Raw genomic sequence first — 22376 nt, 5'->3', positions numbered from 1 at the left:
ATCCCGGGCCCCATCCCCTCACCCCTACTGAGCCCTCTTCACCAGCCAACCAACCCTACTCATGGTACTGTATGACTTTGATCCTTGCCCTTACCATCTACCTTTGGACATTGTAAATGTATGTGAGCAATGCTGAGACCAATATATCTCAAAACCAGAACAAACATCCCATTCCTTAGTACCTAGTACGTATGTACGTAGAAAATAATACGGCAGTGGAAACAAGGTAAAAAAAAAACAATAGAGATCCCAAACACGGTGACCAGAGAGAGAGACACCACCCTAGCTATATATTGAGACATGGACTTCATGATTTCTATTTACAGGAGACATAAACAAACCACTTGAATAGCAACACAGTCCATATAAACATCCTGGATTGTAATCAGCAAACATTGGATGAACATTTATAAATTTATAGCCGGGCAATGTTGTCATGACAATAATATCTTACTTGTCTTAGTGAAAGATTAGACTGCATAATGTATTCTTTTATGTAACAGGAGATGCCACAAGTATTAACAGCTTTCAAAAAGTGTGCAATATGATAATTATCATGTTGTTTGTGTATTACATTGTATTCATAATACTGTATCTAAGTCTTTCAGAAATGCTCCAATCACTTCCTACCATACCACTCTCTGCAACAGACCCTTCCACACCCAATCCCCCTAACTTCCCTCCCACCCCACCCCTCCCCCTCCCCACAGTTAATATCCCTTCAATTTATGGTAGTGAAATCAGTGCATATTTAACTCCATTGTAGAGTTCACAAACTTCACATAATACGTTTAAACATAAAATAGATTGGAACAAAGAGCTCTACATTAGACTTGGAACAAAGCTACATTAATTAGACTGTACTTACATATTTTTTTATATATATACAGCTCAATCTGATGATTCACACAAATCTGAGAACCAACTGTGCGTGTGTGCCCATAGTCTACTTGCGATAAAGTTTACCATATGGAAGGCTATGAATTTGGTATTCACCAGGAAATCAGCTCTTTGTACATATGCTATATTAACAGAAGATAGTCCTTCTGAGTGTCCTTCTATCATCCGGTCTGCTCTGTGCTAACCATTGAACTTTACGGTACGCCTACCTTTATTAATACTCAACGTGGAATGCATTTCCAATAATCCCAGTGGGGGGGGGGGGGGTTGACAGCTAGTGGAAATTATGGACAAGCACACAAGCACTGCAGATCATGGTAAGACATAACTACAATTTACTACAGTATGGAATGTGTCAGTGCTTGTAGTCCCGAAGAAGTGAACAAACATTCTACAAGAGCCAGACACATCAACTTATTACATGCTAGAGAACTAAAGACAGCTTTGATCTAGTGTCTACAGGTTATAACAAAAGGATGTTAAAGGAATAACAAAAGGATAACATGGGTATAACAAAGGGACATTTCATATTATCCTTGGATTCATAAAGTTCTGCCAAATTACATATTACAGTACTGTGATCGCTTAACTATCGTACAAAAATTTTCAACGATCGTAGAATTTCGAATAATATCGCGTAATATCGAACAAGTTCGCACAAGTTCGTACACGAAGTTTTCAACGAAATTTCGCACAATTCTACGCATGTAAAAATCGTTCATTTGACCACAGGAATGTGTGCTTAATGAAGCAGAAAATTAACTGTGAACGGGCGAGGTGAAAGATTAGAATTTTCGGAGCCGTTCCAATAAAGATGTCGAAAAAGAATCAATGAAATGAAAAGCATAGGCGCTCACTGGTCGAGGGCCAGTGGTTTTCCGCGTTCGCGGAAAATCGCGGTAAAATGCGGAATTCATGAAATCTTGAAAAGCGAAAAACACGGAATTTGTTTTTTCCCACCGATGCTTCTTTTAAAATGTATTTTCATGTGTGAATCAATTCACTTCAATAACGGGCACGGAAGTAATTTACCGGTAAAAAGAAAAAGTTTTTTTCTGTAAAATTTTGAACGAGATCAACATGTATTTTGCTTGATCTATAACAACTGTCGCTACAGTGCTTAGGTTCAAACATTTGACAGTTTAATTTCGCCAATAGCCTAGCCCTTTGTTGGATTTGTATTTCAAGCACAAGAAATCGTGTTTCAAATGGATTTTGAAGCACAACGATTATTAAAATGCTTACCGTAAAATGCAGATGATGTTCAAAACAACACATTTCGTATATATTCCAATAAAGATCCGTGACGGAGGATAAACGGAAGTGCGTACGAACTACGATGTTGGTAAAACTGGCAATTTTAGACAAATTTTATTCTCACTCGGTAAGCCTTACTGATGAAAATTAGAAACTACATGTACATTAAAGTTTTAGATGTTGAAAATACCATCTTTTATATTTAGGAGGATACAAAAGATTTAGAACACCCAAACAATCCCCCTTCCCGACCACCTCAGAAAAAAAGAAAGAAACGTCTTGAAATGTACCATAGGCTCACAGTGCATTGACACAAAAGTTATTTAATAACAGCTAGCTCTACACAGATTGTTTACATGTGTCGCCAGACAGTGCAGTACTGCACGAGACATCATTTGCATATTACACCAAAAGGCGGAATTTCTTTGCCTTGTATCAGATGTAGCTGGCTAGCAACAGGTGCACAGAATAAAATACCCTGGACGGACGGCCGACATGCAATGTTTGTTGGGAGTGATTGACAGTTGCTTTGTTACAGAAAGACGCAGCCTTTTGTTTAGTTGAAACATTGCATTTTTTTAGTCTAAACCATAAGGAGTTATTTTCTACCGGGGCTTTCCTGATACGGCCAACGTTTACCACCTTTGAAAAAGTCAATGCACTGGGCAGGGAAATCATTGTTCGTACCTGAGGCGCAATATTTTGAGTGGGGGTTAAGTAAAATAAAATGTTTCAGTTTCCAAAATGAAAATATATCAAATGGAAAACCTAAATATAATCATATCAATTATATCTAGCAGATATGCCGACTTTGTGTGCGTACAATGTTCCAACAACTCTGGAAAAAAATTTGTTCGCACACTTTACCCAAAAGAAATATTTGACCCCTAACACAAAATGGTTGGGCTGGGCTCGATGTCCGCACCTGTTTTAAACTGTACCATTGGACTAGACATAGATGTAAAAACTTTTCTTGGCAAGTTGCCAACAAGAAATTCCACTGCAATGTATTTTGCTAGTATTGCATGGTGTGTAGGCTAAACGCTTTTCTCTCCCATACATGCAGATGTCTCAGTACACTGAAGCGTTTTCGACATATTATTTTCGTCGCACCAAATGCCAAGCAATGCGAATACTTCATCTTCCGACCACATACTCTACTCTGTCTACTTCTGCGACATATTGTACAGGAAAATATCGATAATACTAATAATAATAATAATGATGGCCTTTCCGGTTATCTGGACGTCTTCAAGAAAGCAACTCAAACTTTATACTGTATGTATGCGGATATGCACGGGCAGCTATACACTGTGTACTACTCAGCAATGCCTTACGTTATTCCTTCATTCTCGCTGCATCCGTCCATTGTACACATGCACAACCAGTATGAAAATAGACACAGTTTATGTCGATACAGAAATAAGCAAGCGGCGGAAACCACAACTGATAAAATCCATCGTATCTTTTACACCCCAAGGCAATAGTTTATTTACATTGGTCAACGTTTACCCGGGCTTAGCTGTCCTAACCCCACCTCTCATTAGGGGCTTGATCAAGCTTGGGCTTGGAATTCCACTATTCTTATTCCCATCTTCAGACCGATATTTCCTCATACGTTACCATATTTACCAACTACCAGTCGCCTCAACAGGGTGACCATCACCTCCCTTCACCCGTCTCCAAAATTAAAAAGACTTTGCGACTAAAACTACCTACTACGCCGATAATATAGTGAACAGCGCTAGCCCTGTACACAGCACAGCACGTGTCTTCCTTGCATGGATCTTGCTATGACTAGCTTATATATATTACTGACGTCCAGAATGTTTGTTTTCCCAGAATGCCTACGGAGGTAGGCCTACCTGAGGAAAAACGAGGAACGCGCGTACTTATTGCCCAATCACTGCAGCAGGATGAGCAAACAGGTGTTTATAGGGACCCTGGGAGTCTTTGGGCTATTGATTACCTAAATAGTAAAAAACTTCTTGTTCACGAAATGAGACCACGTACGACCAGGGAGTTGTTATGGAACTCCCTAGTACGACGTTATTAAATTACGGCACTGTAAAACGGGATGGCACGGGGAACGGGCCCTACCCACACAAGAATTGTTGTGCCACCCCCCTCCCCCCCCAAAAAAAAATGACGAACATATTCGGAGACAGTCTGAATGTTTCTCCACTAAGACAATACCGTAACTCATTCGATATCGAGATTACGACGAATGATATACAGGGTAGGCTATATGATCAGTAAGCCTACATCGAAAGTTACGCCGTATACACCTCGCAAGAAAACTACGATAACCTTAAATGAAAAAAACAATATTTTGCACTTGAAGATCTGGCTTCCCCCAAAATGCAATGATAAGGTTTAGATCCAGTACTTCTTAATACATTGAGTTTCCAATTACTAGTCAAAAATATTTTCTGAAGAAAAACCGTACGATATTTTTCACAAATATTGATGCTTAGATAAGTGCTTCCTCACAATCAACAAGACGCCCGAAATTCGCTCCGCTTACGCAAAACTTCTATATATATAACACGTTGAAAACCCGAGATTTTACACACCTAATTCCCATTGACATTGGTCGCGGAACATAAGTAGGTCATCGACATTCGAACTTGGCAACTTGCCCAAGTTCATTGCACCGTGGGAACGACTCAATACATTGAACACGATGTAACATTTTCCCGCCATCTGGACGCCGAGTGTAACTTTGTGTAACATGCAAATTATTAATGGTACTATGCTGTGCGGTTAAAACTTATTGCGACACATACAAATTTTGGGGTTGTAGAAGAAACTTTTGTATCAAATGTAAAGTATTGTATGGTACTATATTTTATAAAAGACGGTTTTCCTCAGGTGGTAGGGAAAAGGGGTGATTCGGTGAACTCGATCTCTTTGTATAGTACTTGGATACTTAAAATGGCCATGTACATGCAGTTTCTATTTCTCTTTAGTAAGCTCTACTTAGCATTGTTATCCTTTGTGGATCTTTATTGGAATATATACGACATGTATTGTTTGACGCCAGTATTTAACGGTATGCATTTGTTAAATTTTTGACAGCTTCAAAATCCATTTTCAAAAGTCTGTTTTCATGAAGGTTTTATAAAATCGACATAGCTAAGGTAGGAAAATATTAACTTAACCACATTAACGAAAGTTGTTCTATTATCCAAATAAAATACATGTTTCTCGTACTGAGATCTGAAAAAAAAAACGGGCGGCCATTTTTCTTCTTTTTCAGCGCTAATACTAGTTTGGAATATGTGGCAACCTTTACAAAATAATTTTTAAGGATAGTTTAGATTTCTTGTAATCCGAATAAAAACACGGGAATCATGTAAAAGGAGGCCCATTGCGCGGACGAGAAACATGTTTTGTTTTTAACCGGCCCTTCTTCAAACTAAAAGTTGTTGGGTGGAAGTTTTTTTTTCTTTTCAGTTGTTGGGTGGAATTTTTTTTCTTTTCATTCAGTTGGAGCCAACGGTAAATTATATAAAAAAATTGACACAAGAAACGCTTAGTAACACTTTATTTTTCTTCTAGGTTTTCAAATTCTTTCGGCGACTTTAATCCTATTCATGGATTATACGAGGTGTCTACGCGGCAATTTGTTTGTCAACGAGTTTATTCGCGATTGTACTTGTTTATACGTCTTTACACGATCATGTGCGCGTACACATGTCCAGTTATACGTGAGCGGTACTGTACGCTGTGCATATTGAATGTATGACATTGAGTCTCGTAACTATGTGCTTTGAACCATAGATGAAAGTTGTGTTGTATACTTTGAACACACGTAATATCAAAAAACGACTGTTGTAATTCTAAAAGGCCTATTCAACGATTTTGTGCGATTTTGTACGTTGTAAAACTGACCGCAAAAACCGCGAATAATTGTGCGAATTTCGTACAAAATTTTTCGTCCGAATTTTTCAACGATTTTTTAAATCGCGCAAAATCGCATAATTTCGAATAACGTCGAATAAAATCGTACAAAATCGCAGAATATCGTTTCTTCGAAATTGTACGATCGTTAAGCGATCACAGTACTGTAGTTTTGACAATGTTCCCCCACAACTTACTGCTCTGAGGATTTAGGAGCAATGATACTTACCTGTCTCCGACTCCATGCATGCACTTTCCCCATCTTCCTAAACTACATAACCGGATGCATTCTAGAACTTCCCCCCCCCCTTCCCCCTCCTCACTTTTTGGGCCCTGCCCGCTTTCTCTCCCTTCTACATCTACCATTCAGGCAATCAACTGTGTGACTATCTATTGCACAATAGGATATTAAAGCAGTACAATCCTGCCTATAGTGATGGTGTAACAAGGACCTGGCCGCAACAAACTAGATGGTACAAGGTGAATGTCACTTGATTCCTCAAAGTAAACTTTGTTGTAATTGGCAGCTGGGATGTCGTTTCTTCAATTTCGTCCTCTTTTTTGTTGGAAATCCTACACAGTAATTTACAGAGCATGTTAGTTCTAGTCTTCAATGCAGTGTATGTCTCGTTGGTTTCTTGAAGTTTAGAATTGAAAATCCTGAATACTGGCTCTCGGATTTATGTCAAACTAAATTGACCCAAGGTAACATTAGGTAAGTCTGTATATCAGCCAGTTTACATGCAATGGACAAAATAAATGTGCTAATTAAGCATGATTGTACCTATCTGTACTCCCAGTTGTCAATTCAAAGCTCAGATTAACATTGCACAGAGCCCCATTAACATATAACTGAAATTATTTATGACATTACAGTACTATTAGCACCAACGGATGTAAGTACCTTAATATCCAAATGCACATTAATACCTCCTGAACAATGTAAAGTTGTCCTGTTTAATAGCATCATTAACCTGTCTAGACACTCTGACATCAGATATACAGTATGTGCTATATTACACAGGGTAACTAATCATTGTGTCGTTTAATGTGTCTATAAAAAAATAAAATAGATGATACAGCAACTCCAATTAACTCAGTGACCAAGGTAATGGTACACTGTCTAACTTTACTAAAAAGCAAATATCAAATTGACTCATGCAGTCATGCATAATTCAGAAGCCATTTGATTGATCTTTGTTCATGACTATAACAAGATAAGGCACCATGGCTGCTATGTCTTTTAGTATGATTTCAAACTTTGTCTGGGTTTTGCACAGCCTTTATGGGAGTTGGTGACCTTTGTTGACAGAACCAATGTTGTAAAACTTTCTGTGCAAAACAACTGCTTATTCTCCATGTATTTTCCGTTTTTTGTCATCATCATGTATACAGTATCATGTTGCCAGATAAATAAATGCCTGCTATATTAAAGCAAAAAAACAGTATTGTTTGTTACTAAATGAAAATAATTTCACTTCATTTTTCTTTTGCATTTTTTTTTGTGGGGTGGAGGAAGGGGGGAGCAAGGGAAGGTTGGAACAAGTAAGGGTGGCTAATAGAGAATTTCATTCAATTATGCATCTGTTATATATTGCATATATCTATATATGTTTTTGTATGTTATGTACATATATACGTTACAAATGACATGTAATTTATGTAGAACCTTTTGCAGTTAACGATGTCACCAAGAAGGAATGATAACTATAGCATCATAATTTACATCTGTATGCTATGTAACTTCTATTCATAATTCTGGATCTATTTATATCATTGTACTGAAAATAACAGACAGTAACTATATTGTGCGCATGTATACATTCTCTGGTTTAACAACTGTTTACCTTAGACTGGATTGGATGTACAATAAAAGTGGAACGTATCACAACATAGTACTTTACATTAATATTTGAACTCGCTACTGAACTTAGCAATAATGTATTGTATGTTTTGCGGTTGTGGTTGTATTTGCTCTGCAATGCAGTACACTTCTATGGAAAGGCTACACTTGAATAGAATCGATATTAGTTTGTATGTCACAGGCAACTTATCTACATGATTTCTATATAAGCCCACTTAGTATTTTGCAAATAATGAGAATGAATTCCACCAAAAAGTACCTTAATATATTATTTAAACACAAAATAATGTGTAGACTGTGGTTTTAAGTACATACAGTAGATATTGCCTAGAATGATCTGTGCCAGATTTTGAGGTAGTTTTAATAGTCATTAGCAATAAATTTGAATTATAACAAAGATACTTCTCCTTGACTCATTCACAAAAACACAAATGTACGTTAACTACAGTCCATAATCTAACCACCATATCTTGCTTCACCAGTCACATACAGTACAAGGTCTTGATTTCTGACTAAAAGCTTTTGACAAACCACTGTGAAGTCTATGCAGTGCGGACATAACTGTTATAGTAGTTACCATTACCTACCAGCAGAATGGTTAATATCGACACCTAACAGATCCCCAGTAAACCAGCAGTAGTCACTAACACACAAGCTGCAGTACTTTACCAAATTGTCCAGGGTTAATTTTTTTTTTTTTTTTTTGCTTAAATGTGGGTATGCAATATGCAGATCCTACCTTTGTTGACAATTCACAAGCTCTTTGAATAATCATGAATAAGAAAGTATGGTAAATTATGTTTTTACATCAATTGAATTCTCTGGTAAGATTTTGTAACTGGATGTTATTGTGATAAAAGGAAATATTGATAAATACCAAGGTGAATCATTAAAGTTAGTACTTCACAGCAAACTATCAAAGATTGGTAAGCGTGGAGCAAGACAGGTAAGCGATGAGCAAAGTAAATACTACAACACAAATGCAAACATGCAGAACAGTTTTTGTACACAAAAAAAGCCATAGTATTTTCAGCATGAGCAGAGATTTATTCCGTTAATTGTACAACAATCATAACAATTAATGCAGAGCTTCAAATATGCCTGAATTATTCATGAGAACTTCACTTGATGAAGTGCCTTTCAAGTTTGCTGCGACGCCAACCAAGCCTTCTCTGAGCTATGTCCATGGTAGAGACTTTGCATTCCAGTCCATAATGAATCAAGTCTGTACAGGGTCCTATCAACTGGACAGTTCATGTAGTCTTTTTCAATTTCAGTATTTCTTGAGTCATACAATTGAGACTGTAAGTGTTGTATGGCAGCTATTTCAATTAGGTTAGATTGTATATATATCTCTATATACAGATGAAGAACTTTGTGCTTGTAACTACTAATAACAGGTGTATGATAATAATAAGACAAAAGCTGTATTATAAGTTATTCCTTCAAATATGGTCACTGTCCTTTGGTTAATCCTGAGGAGTAACAGTACAAGAGCACTGTAATATGGCCTTCAATGTTAAGGTATGCAGACTTCTATTAAATATTAGAACTTTAGACTAGCTTGTACTGCACTTAGCAATAATGTACTGTATGCTTTGCGATTGTGGTTGTATTTGCTCTGCGATACAGTACACTTGTACAGCAAGGCTCTGCTTGAATGAAGTGATTAGTGAGGAAGTGATTAGTTTGCATTACATACAGTATGCCACAGGAAAAATTGTCTCCAATCTCAGCTAGTTAATTAGTTTTTAGACAGAGCTGTATGATGTAAAGTTAATCCTTCAAATATGATCACTGTCCTTTGGTTAATCCTTCGGGATTAACAGTCCAAGAGCACTGTTACATGGCCTACAGTCTTTATGTCTGCATAGTCATTTGAGGTGCCACCCATATCTTTGTATGTCCACTAGTAAAATTCCAGGATGACCTGAGATGCTGAAACCAGTTCAGTACTGTAAGGTGTAAATGAAATTCCAAGAATGCATGCACTCCAGGCATGGAGTGATGTCATACACATGTAATGAAGCCATCAACATTCACTACTGGACCAATGGGTTTGTTCACATCCTTTTCTTACGTGCAATTACATCAGATAATACTGCCGTTTTACTAAAGGCAACTATGAAGTTATTTCTTTTGGGGGGGGGGGGATTTGGCATGCCCGGCAAAACCTGACTTGTTGTTTGGATGTCTTTCTGACACCAACAATATTATTAATTGACAGGTGAATGAATCTGTATATGAATGCTTCACAAGTTAAGCTACAGTATGATACAGTGGTAATGTACTATGTTGCATGTGCCCCATCCTCTTCCGACCGCTCCCTTCCCTCCCCCTCCCCACCAAAAAAAAAACACTTCTCTTTCAAAATGTGTGTATGTTGAGAAAGCCAACCCAGCAAGGGTAAAACTTACAGTGAAACCCTGGATGTGACTTCGACAGTTGGTGATGGACCACTGCTAGTTACAGTAGATGGTACAGTAGAGTACAGGTCTACAGTACTAGCATATTGGAACTGAATAACAAAGTAAATTCAAACACTAACAATGCAACCTTTACAACTACCAGCTATGCAAACTATGTGTCCATAGTGTAGAAGTTATTACTTAAATCAAATATAAGGCTGTTTATCCAGCAGAGCTGGGTTACCTTCTTTTTTTTTTATTAAATATGATAATTGAATAGGTTCTTGTGAGACTAACTTGTCAATAGAATACCCATGACCTTTCAACCTTTCTTTCAAGGAGGAACTGAATTGGGTTGAAAATTTGTCAAGACAAAAAAAGGAACAATGCTGGTACTTTGGGTGGTTGGGTGAGAATGGCATTGACCGGAGGGGCCATTCATAGAGGGCGCACAGTGTTAAAAGGTAACCAGTTCAATCTAGGCACAGTAGAATGAGAGTGCTAAGGTTGTGGGAAAGAGGTAAGCAAGGAGCAAAGTAAATTCTTGTGAAACAAACTCATCAATAAAGCACCCCATGACCTTTAACCTTTCTTTCAAATGTACATGACATTCACCAACATATCAAGTACTTCCCTTACATATTCTTCCAACTGGGATTTTAGGAGTTATTTCATATTCTGATCAATGCTGACCTGCACACTTAATGAAACTGTACATGAGCAGTACAATATAGGCATAGTGGCATACTAAAAGAAGATTTGTGAAGACGAGTTCACAACTTTCCTGATTTACTTGATTGATGGCAAAAGCTATTGAAAATTGAAATCATGTAAGTCCATTCGTGTTAATGAATTTTTTATTACGAATATGTTTTATTTTAGAATAGGATGCAGTGCTACATATGTCAACATACTTGATAGATGATGGATGGATATTTTGTGGATAGCTTTTGTTGAGACAGTTAAATGAAGTCTATGCAAACAGCCACAAACCACAGAAAATCCCTATTGAATCATTCCAGGTAGTCGGAGACAGGAACGAGAGGAGCGAAGTGAATCTGCATATAGACCTGTTAGCCTATTAGTATACCTACTAACACGTGTACAGTATCTATGGTACTGTGTACAGATCATTATAACACCGGTTCTTACCTAGTTCTCCTTGAGCGATATCAAACCTGCTCGCACCGCCAACAAACATCTGAGGATTATCACAAAGCTCCTGAAATGATAAGAAAGATACAATAGTGTCAAATAGAGATGAATTACACAAAGTGCAAACACACGCTAACAGTCTAAATTAAAAGTTAAAATAATAAATATTCCAAAACATATGGTGAACTGGGTAGTCTATAAAATAGTGCATTAGTTGAACGTAGACAGGTAAGCTCTATAAGCACAATAAATCATTTTTCGAAGTCTTTCGCGGCAAACCAAATTTGTGAAAAATTCAAACGTATATTAACCCAACAACTTTTCAAAAATGTTTTTCTCTCCAGCTGGAAAAGAACGCATTACAGTATATATATTTTTGACATTAAACAAAACAAGCAGCCAGGAATCGGTGTCATGGTTAATAAAGGGATAACAACATCGGTTTACTTTTGGTGTACCAAGGTTTACCAATAGTAAAGATTCGCCATGTACAAGGATGGGTGCTTGAAAACATGCTATGGTTTTGAGCTATAAATTTTATCATAGAATTAAGTTGCAACTGAGAAGATAAAAGCCTGCTTATTCCACAGACCATTCATCACTCCAGTTTCTTGTCTGCCCCTCCCACCTTCATAACAAGTCCTCCTCAACTTAGTAACTAGGGGAAGGGGGCTATGTGCATCTCTATGTTAGGTAAATAGCTAGGTTAGACCTAGAGTACAGTTAATCAAAGCACATTATAATTAGCACAAGTGTTTACCAAAATACCTGAACGGTACAAGAAAGTACTACAGTTCTGAGAAGACAGGTGAGCAAGAATTTATCTTGCCTCTCAATGATCCATTTTCCATCCAATTTAAAAAAAAACTTTAAGCATGTCTGAGTTCACATTTTCAGACAAACATGAAGAAGAAAATAACATGTACTTGGACGTTTGTTTGAATTTCCAGATTTGCTTGTTATCCGATTTTAAGTATGTTATTTTTAGTTGTCAGGGTCTTGTGAAAGGTCAATCAGACCATCTTGATGGCTAGTCTGTATATACATTCAATCTCCCCCAATAGCAGTCAGAGATTGTCAAGTCCACAACAGCCCTGGGAATGACCCTTCCATCCACAGAAAAACCAACCACCACTGCTAATCTTGCCATTCAAGTACTGTTTGTATATATGTATGTATGCCAAAGAGACAAACCTTTTTATCCCAGAGTATTTTTGTGAAAATAAAAACTTCAGATTCGATATAACTGAGAGGGAATGCCCTGGATTTATTTTGAAATACCCAAGAGTAAACATGATAGATTGTCTATCCCTCCTACACATTTCACTCAATCAGTGCTCTCTGCCTGGCGGGAGATGACCTCGCTCGCCTCAAATATCCCTAGGTTTTATCGCTGCTGCTTTTACCTTCAACCCTATTATTGCATGCCATCACCTTCTATGGCTAATGGTGAGTTGCTAGTGCTAGATTACGGAAACAGCTGCCTGGAGAGATTCTGCAGGGACTACGATCAACTGACTATATTATATGCTACTCCTTCACACAAGCAGACTGTGGTACTTATACTGTACAATATAGGCAGTGAGAGGAGTTGGCATACCAATAACCTTAGTTATTAAACTCAGACTGGGTGTACTGCTAACATCAGCGCTAGCAAAGTTCAGTCTAGCAATTTAATTTAATTTTTAATCACAGTTTAGCTGTCTGGATTACTAAGTTGTGAAAATAAAAGAGATTGTACAAAATTTATGAAAAGTTAAATATTTTGACCAAACTATTTCCAGCATTTGAACCATTAGAGAGCAGAGCAGAGCAAGATAACTTAGCTGATAAGTGTCATGATATCACATGGTAGGTGGATCATGTACACCAGCCGCTGTTCAACATTGAGTGTGCATATAACGCTGCATACTGGAAGCAATATGCCACACCTACACAAACTCTACATAGTTAACTGTAGTGTTAATTGATGCATGGCATTACCGCAGCAGACAGTGTAATAACCAATGAACTGCAATTGTAGTGTATCCAATGAATGGGAAATGCAACACACTGTAGCTTATATATACAATGTTTGCCTCTCGCAGCCCCAACCCAACTTTCAATATATATACAAGTACAATATTTTAAGTTATAACCATCTACACTTTTCCCCTACATTAATAGAATATTTCATCTCAAGTAACTCAAGCTTACTGGGTCCATACAACTTTAATGCCAAGTTTTTAACTACAGGCTACAATATGTACTACACATATAAATTAGCCCTGTAAGTTGTAACATGATACCATCTGTCTAGACCTAAACAAGCAAGTTTGGTTCCAACCTAAGTGCACTAGGCATGTGTGCGGGTATGTCTGCACATCCACTGTATAAGCCTAACTCCTGCCTACGCTGCAGTACATATTGATATATTGTTGTTAAACCAACTCGATATTGTTATTAATCCAACAAACTGTAAATACGACCTAGCTAGTGCTCGTATAGCGTGGAGGGAGAATCCTACTGTTTTTTTACTACAATACAAACACGCCTACTGTATACTGCACCACTGTTAAAATTGCGAGACCGTATGTGGAGCATAAACATGTGTCTGTACAATTAACACCCGGTAACATTGTTTACTCACACCTTTTTTTAACATTCATGGTTTGTAGTTATCAACTCATTCAACTGAAAAGCTTCTTTATAGATCTCATGCCTGCTTCCAATTTAAGTCCAGATGCTATGAACTAAACCTGATATATATATTGTTTAATAATATTATAAATTATCCAATTCTGCTGTAGACAGCAAAAACCACAGTGTGTGGATTTTGTGGTGGCATTTGGTCTGCCCCATGCTTGATTCATATATTTAGTACCATTACATTTGACATTCCATCATGACCTCGTACCCACATCAACTGTAGTTTAAAAAAACATTAATGTCACAGAGACAAACCATCCATGTTGATAAACTACCAGTTGTGACCTCACCTGGTTATCAAAATAATGAATGTGTCAAAAATGTCAGTAAATGCATACTTAGAGGCTTCAAATATGACAGCATTTTGATGGAAGTTTACCGGTGTGGCATAAAGTTATGACTCTACACAACAGCGGACTGAGCGATAACCAACGATGTGTTAATATTACATGTAAAGTCACTGTATCTAATGCACAATGTATTATCTTCATGTCAGTTTTAATATTGACTTCTAATTACATTTTGACACGACCTAACCAATTTACTAACTAATGACATTCTTTAAAGTAAAACCTTTTCCGAAACCTTCAAGGTTCATTATTCAAACATCTTTAGGTGATTAGTAGATTACCTAGCTAATATATTTATAATTAACTTTAGCAACCAAATTTGTGCCAGAAAATGTCAAAGAAGCATCATCACTCAGAGTGTCCCCGGGTATCAACTTCAGGAGACACAGATTCTAAAACTACTTCCTATTAAAATTTGCCTTCCTTGATATTTCAAATGGAAACTTTCAATCTGTTTGAGTTGATGCAGTACAGTAAGTTCAGTATACAATAGAACATATTCTTTGAAAGACACTGCCATCAATTTTTGCACTCTGTGGCTCATCTTAGGTCATCCGAACAATTTGTCAAAATTCAAAGATGGATTGCAAAGTTTGGATAGCAGAAGCAAGCAATACTACACTTATCACGGCTGAAAGTGATGCGAAATATTGCACTTACACACGTTAGTGGTTATATACACAGATCAGATTTGTATTGAGTCTGTACTTCGTACTCCTTCTCCAGTATAAAGTAGTTGCCTGTACTTAGGGTATAATTTAGCGTTACAAGTTATGTGTCACAATTTTTAACGCTCTGAATTTTAGCTCTTAAGTTCCTATGATTCCTTGTGTACAAAGACTGATATATATTTTTCTACTTAGAACTATAGCAATTTGACCATTTAGCGTAGCATTTTTGCGATGTAGGATAAATGATGTCTTGCTTGCGCTGACTCGTCTTCGTTCATCCGCAAGGTTTGTGCTGGTACCGCTGGATACTTCGGAATCTAGTATGTAAACCTGTTACCCCAAAAACTTTGTGGTTTGGGTATGTATGGACATTGATACTTCTGTAATACCATTCTACATGTATGCACTCAAAACCAACCTACTGTAGAGCAAAGTTGGTAACAACCGTAACATGTTAGTACTGCGCGGCCGCAATGACCTGGGTCAACGAACACAGTTTCCTCTTCCTTCCCAATCTACCATTCTCAAGATAGGTGAAAGAGAGGGCAGGCAGTAGTGAAGTAAATAGTGCAAGATGAAGGAGTATAACTGTTACAATTGCGATTCTCGCCTCATTCTCGTACCAAAGGGAATTCTACATACATATTGTACACGTACTACAGGCCTGATGTAAACTGTTGGTAAAATTCTGATTAGGCAGTTGAGTGGAATGCATCATGGGTAGTACCTATTGGAATTAGAACTGCACATTCAATTTGAAATCAAATCAAGTCTGTATGTGCTTGAAGTAGTCTTGTTTTGAAGTTGATCCTGACCAAGGTGTTGCTTTAATACAACTTATATCTCTTAGGGATGGTCAACAACAGTGTCATATGGGAAAAGCTATTGATCATCAATGATCTCATATCTTTGTCATCCTTGTTTCAGTAATGGCGACATTCTCCTCTTTTCTTTTCTTCACATTCTCTTTTGTCGTATTGTATCTCAATGTTCTTAACATGCCCAGTCCTCAATGTGCACCACAAATACACTATGTACAGTAACTTCTGTGCCAAAGTACCGAACGTTAACCAGAGGATAGGCATGACATTGGTCTGCAAAAAGTACCTTAAAGGGGAGGAAATTAACCTAGATTGTCCTTTCCTTTTGCATCTAGATCTGCTTCTGCACAGACAAATTCAATTACCTGGGAAAAGCATTGAAATTGATACCGTAGTACCACATGCATGATCATCACCACTGTAATGTTTCACACTTTGTTGTTCAAGCTCAGCACCGCCCACAAAGAGGTCAGAGCCCTGAAGCTTGCTTACCCCTATTTATTGTAAACCACTTCCAGTTCTAATAATTCCACCTTGCATCAACTATGAACTTGTGCTATCCAGGGAATGGATGATGTCACCATCCATCCATCATTCTTAATTTAGTCAATACTGCAAGATGTAATTACAGCCTGTGCAGAACTGCACAATGGTTTACTTTGACAAGTGATATATCATTACACTTTATTTTGTTCCCTTTTTCTTTTATTAAGACTTTAAATGACATCTGCTAAGTCTGTATCTAACCTGTGTGAGTAATTTTACATCTATTATCCAGCATAGTATATTGCAACCAGCCAAAGATTAGCCCCTAAAAACTGAATGCTCAAGTTAATACAAACCTCTTTTTGCCCAAATTTATCCTACAGCTTTTTATGATTTTGTATACCATTTCTACCTACTTTTACTATGTACGACTCACTTAATGAGTAATTATAACACTGTTAATAAGATGGAACTAGAATACATGTAACACACCCACCCTTCTAGATTTTTCAAGTTTGAATGCTACTTTGGCAACTACTTTTCCATGCCTTATATTCCATTTAATCACACAAACTGCATCGTCCAATTGCATTTTTCATATTTAATCAATCATTACATGCAAAAAAAACACAGGAAGTTGTCAAAATACTTAATTTTTATTCTTTTTCTCTTGCAACGAGATATATCACTGGTCAAGCAAACCAACTTGAATTCGAGTATCACATTCCAAAATAAAAATACATATACAGTAACAACGTTTACGAGCTTTTAACTTGGAACCCATAGGTCATTTCAGGCACTATCCACGGTATCGGAAAAATCATAATGCGACTTTGACAAAACATTCCCCAGCATGAATTCTCATCAAGCCAACAAGAACTACTTTATAGACTGTACAAATGAAACCCTTCAATACTTCATTAAATTTGTTTTTGGCATGACTCATTCCATTCCGGTTCAGTGCATTCTTAAGCAAAACAAACTGATTACCATCCTCTATCAACTTAGCAGAGCATCTCACCAAAACAACCTTCACCGTGTGGTGTGCGTAATGAACTTTTCTGTAGAATGCTCAAGGGATATTTTTCAGGGATACTGGGAGTGTACTGTAATTTCAAACCAGAAAGAGCTATCAATATATGCATCCTTATCTACACAGTAAAGATGTACAATCTCAGGGTTTTTGAATCTCTGTCGCAAAAGTAAACTCAAAGCACTGTCCCCATATTGTACATGATGCTTCACACGTTGTAACCTTTGAAGGTTCACGGTGGTTGTGGCTTTCACATTGTTTCGCAGGTTTCAAATTTGCAAGAAGCTGTGACACTGAGCTAAAAGGAAGTCGAAATATCTTCCGGAAGACATGGGCAAAATCATGTATAAAAATAATAATTCAATTTGTAGAATCATTGCAGGCTTCCAAGATACTAAATATTACTAAAGACAATTTTTAGCAGGCTTTACATGCGGCTGAAACCTTAAACGGACAACAGTATCTATAGAACACAGTTACTAGTACAAGAAACACTGACAGTAAGGTGCATTCACAAACCCGATATGAATTTCAACCAAGGTTTGCTTTGGAGTTATCCTGTTTACAAGATTTGCAGACTTTCACCTCTGTTGACCTCAAATGACCTTCAACCTCCACAGAAAGCAAATCATTTCTTCTACTCAATATGGTGCATCTACATGCCAGATAAAGTTCATCCACCATATGTGTTCTTGAGGTATCATGCTTACAAGGTTTTCAGACTGTTGACCTCAAATGACCTTAAATAACTCCACACAAAAGAATCCTATTCTATGCAACAAGGTGCATCTAGGTACAAAATATCAAATTCACCCACCATATAGGTTTTGAGTTAAATCGTGTTTACAAGCCAAGGCGTCACACACACGTGCCTGTTCACACACTCCCAATCACTATCGCATTTAAATCCCTTTTGCATCTTGCAAGGAATCAAAAAACAAAATCAATTCCAGACAAAGACAAAGGAACACTTTTTGGGAATTTAGCAATGTTCTGTATACTTACACTTGGTCTCATCCATTCAAATGGCTTGGGTGGGGTACTGAAGAAGAGGGACTGGTTGACAGCTGGGAAGTCAGGATCCTCAAACAGAGCATTCTTCTGAAGCAACTGCTTGCGAAGTTGATCGTATGTTGGTTTGGATTTAGGCATGTTGACTGATTGCTTTTACCTGATATGCATGAGGGAGAAACAATATTGGTAAAGTGATCAGAAATGAATTCCAACATCTTGTAATTTATTATATGAAATGCATCTGATATCTTTAGAAATCTTACCTGTCCCAGATTAGCAGATTAAGACTATTGCACAACTCACAAATGCATCTATCTTAAAGGAAGAGGAGGTGGGCGTCAACCACTGATGTGAATCATAGTGGGAGCGGTTTTAAGATGTTTCAATTGTGAAAACCAAGTATATGGAAAAGTACAAAGCCTTCATCCCCCTATGAAATAGTAATTTGAAAGGCTTCCCCAGAGCATAGCCATATGTGTCAGAGGAGGAAGGGGGAGGGGGGACCTCCATTGTAACAACTGCTGAGACTATTCTAAAGTTCACCTTCTCTCCTTCTTGAGGCAACAAGGAATCTATGGGATGGTGATGGCATGTGTGTATGTGTGCTACGCCTTGGCTTATAAGCACGGTAACTTCATACAGTATTTGGTATGTGGATACACCTTATAGAGTAGAAGAAACCTATTGTTTTGTGCCGAGTTCAAAGTTTATTCCTGCAGGGGTCAAAGGTCATTTGAGTTCACCAAATGCCAAAGTGTGAAAAATTTTGAGGTCATTTGAAATTTGAGGTCCACCATGGTCAAAGTCAGAAAACATGTAAACATGTTAACTCACAAGTAGATATTGAATGAACTCCAGATGTAATACATGGCTGTACCATATTGTGTAGAAGGACACTCTTTGCTTTCTAATGGAAGTCGGAGGTCACTTGAGGTCAACAGAGGAACACAATAACTCTAAATAAGGCCTTGAATGAAGTTCATATTGGGTATGTGGATGCAACTACATTAGTGCAAGAACCCTATTGTTTTCTGCTGGGCTTAAGGGTCATTTGAGTTCACCAGATGCCAAAGTGTAAAAACTTTTGAGGTCAACAATGGTCAAAGTCCGAAAATTTTGTAAGTGCTTAAATTCAAAATGGGAAGCTTTAATTTACATGGACTTAACTTTTTGTTTACAAGATGATGAATGGCTTTTCTATGTTACTAACTGCCACAGGATTTGATCTTTGCTCTTTAAATGGCTGTCTCTGTCAACAACTTTCAGGCAGGTAGTAGCTTTGCAATATTTTAACAGACTTTTTGATGCTCTGGTACTTGACTTCAGGACACATTTTCCTCAGTTGCTCTATCAATCAGGTGATTCCATAACTGTATAAGGCAAGGAATCACTACGCCTGCTGGATTTGCGGGTGGGGGGGGGGGGCTTTTCTACTGAATGTAGTGGAGAAATGATTCACTGGTTGTCTTTACTCAAAGAATTCTTACTGAAATGAAAACCATGTCCTCAACAGATAGCATGTTGCAATATTTAATAGAATACTAATAAACTGTCACAAATTTTCAGATGATTTAGGAGGAAAATATAAATGGGTCATGACCCAGATGTGCTGTGGTAGTGGGGGGGGCGGGAGGGGGTATTCTTGGTGCATGGATAACTAGCTTGACACGTTTAATTGCACAGTAGTGTTGATCGATATAGGATTCAATTTATATTTTGGAAGGTCAAAAGGTACAGTAAATGTGGAGAGTTGTGTTAACATGACATTTCATTACATACAGTATAGTTAAAAGTCATGGTGGGGGGTGGGGTGAGGGGGTTCATACCATATCATAACATTTGTCTTTAAATACAAAATGTATGATTGTCATATACCATGTGCAGTGTATCATCAGTTTACAATACTACAGCAATAACGGTTTGTACTTCACATAATCTGTACATACGTACTGTAACACAAGACTCTTTAAGCTGAGTCAATATGCACAGTGCACTGTCACCCTTTTGGAATGCCAACTTTATTAAATGGTTGGTACGAGTGAGAACAAGGTTAAGCTGAGATACAAATAAATTAGCTTAACTTCTCTTGTATATACCTTACCTATTAACAGGGAATCCAAACATCACACAAAAAGGGCAATTTATGACCCTTGGTATTCTACTTGTTCAGTCAGGGGGCGAAGTCCCCACAATTATTCATGAGTACAGTTTGTTCATTACTATAGCTAACCGAAGTAATATGTTGGGACTGTACAGTGAGGTTATCAAGATTAAACTGATTAAAGGCTATGCAAGTATTCATATAAACTATACTGTAATACGATATACTGTATAACTTCACAGGACAGTGCACAGCCTGAATGGGTGCTCCCCTAATGCATGAACACCTCAACATGTATAGATTCAAACACCTTTTTGTCCAAAATGAGATCAACTTCATAGGTTTACTATACATACATTTGATTGATCTTAGGATATCCTCGTGGCCACGAGGTGAAACTTACAGTATACAGTAAAGGCAAAGCTTGCACTGTTGTTCTGCCATATGCAAATTTTCTTATAATTACAAGTTGTCGTTTTGCCATGAGGTCATTTGGAAATGGCTTAAAGGTCATCACTATTGCTCCCAAATATGATTAAAAGTCAGATGATGGTCACTGATGCTCAGAATTTAAAGGGAATTTTATACTGTCACCCTCCAGGCTTTTTGTGTCACTAAGACATTTAAATATTTTATTCAACAATCCTCAATGTCAGTTGGGAAAACTTGGAAAGTCAAAACTTCCAGGGAAGTACTTGTGAGGACATTAAACAAATTTTATCCTCTCTAATTAGGGGACATTACTCATGACCTTTAGATCTGTGTATAGAAGTAAATTACTAAATGTTCCAAATTCTCAAACATAACATTTCTGCATAATAAACAACTTTTCCTACTGTTCCAATGCATGTACTTACTTCAAGAATTTTGGAAGTAAACATTACTAAATTTACATAATTACAAAACTGAACACCATATTGTACGGTTTATTTGAAATCATATCACCACAGTCAGCTATAGTACAGTAAGCTACTTGACACTGCAAGAGTTTCCTTGTTTTTTTGGGTATAGAATAATAGAATTGTATCCTGTATGAAGACATTTACTATGACATTGTTCCGGAAGTAATTGCATTTAACTACAGGTCATAAATTATTTAGTTCCTATGACCTTCAAATAGCAAAACCTAATTGTGGTCTAGCAATTGCTATTTTAAAATATGAACAGCCATCATTTTGCAACTACAACATCTTTTCCCAAAAACAAAAACTAAGTGCTCACCTTTAATTTAAAACTGAAAGTTGACCCTATGAATAATATAATGCATGCTCATAAAATTGGTTAATCAATGAAAGATCTATAAGTGCAGCACACAAGCATCAGGAAATCAATTCCATTCACACACATAAACTTATTTCAATTGCTGTGGGGTGGGAGGGGAGGGAAGGATAAAGTGAGGGCAAGTTTATCTTCATACATGGCTAAAACATATTTTGCCCTTAATTCCCTCAATGAGTTTAGATAAACTATGGTAACTAACTGCACTGCTATTCTACTGTACCAAATCACGCACATTCTTTAAAAGTCACCACTTATTAACCTGACGATCATGACAAAACATGACTTTTTTCAAAAAATCTTTAATAAAAGCAAAGTAAGTTTACAATGAATCAAGCAGAGAAAAACAGATTTTGCTGGCAATGAAAAATTTAAATGCAGCAAGAATTCAACAAAATTTCAAGAGGGTTAATAATCTTATTTGACCCTCAGTAGTGTTTTGGA

At 37.2% G+C, this 22376-nt stretch overlaps 1 protein-coding gene across 4 annotated transcripts in view; it reads right to left on the bottom strand.

Annotated features, from left to right (window-relative positions):
- Positions 1-22376, bottom strand: part of LOC139972113 (calpain-9-like) — a 50330-nt gene that overhangs the window by 25161 nt on the left and 2793 nt on the right. For all 4 annotated transcript variants that reach the window (XM_071979048.1, XM_071979049.1, XM_071979051.1 and 1 more), the window contains exons 2-3: positions 18545-18710; positions 11488-11557 (exon numbers count right to left, since the gene is read on the bottom strand). In XM_071979048.1, coding sequence (XP_071835149.1) covers positions 11488-11557; positions 18545-18691 — 217 coding nt within the window. In that variant the 5' untranslated portion in view covers positions 18692-18710. The remainder of the gene's footprint in view (positions 1-11487; positions 11558-18544; positions 18711-22376) is intronic.

This window comes from Apostichopus japonicus, chromosome 8 (genome assembly GCF_037975245.1).
Source record: "Apostichopus japonicus isolate 1M-3 chromosome 8, ASM3797524v1, whole genome shotgun sequence".
Classification (NCBI taxonomy): domain Eukaryota; kingdom Metazoa; phylum Echinodermata; class Holothuroidea; order Aspidochirotida; family Stichopodidae; genus Apostichopus; species Apostichopus japonicus.
Note: the sequence above shows the minus strand (reverse complement) of the source record. Positions and strands in the feature narration are given on the sequence as shown.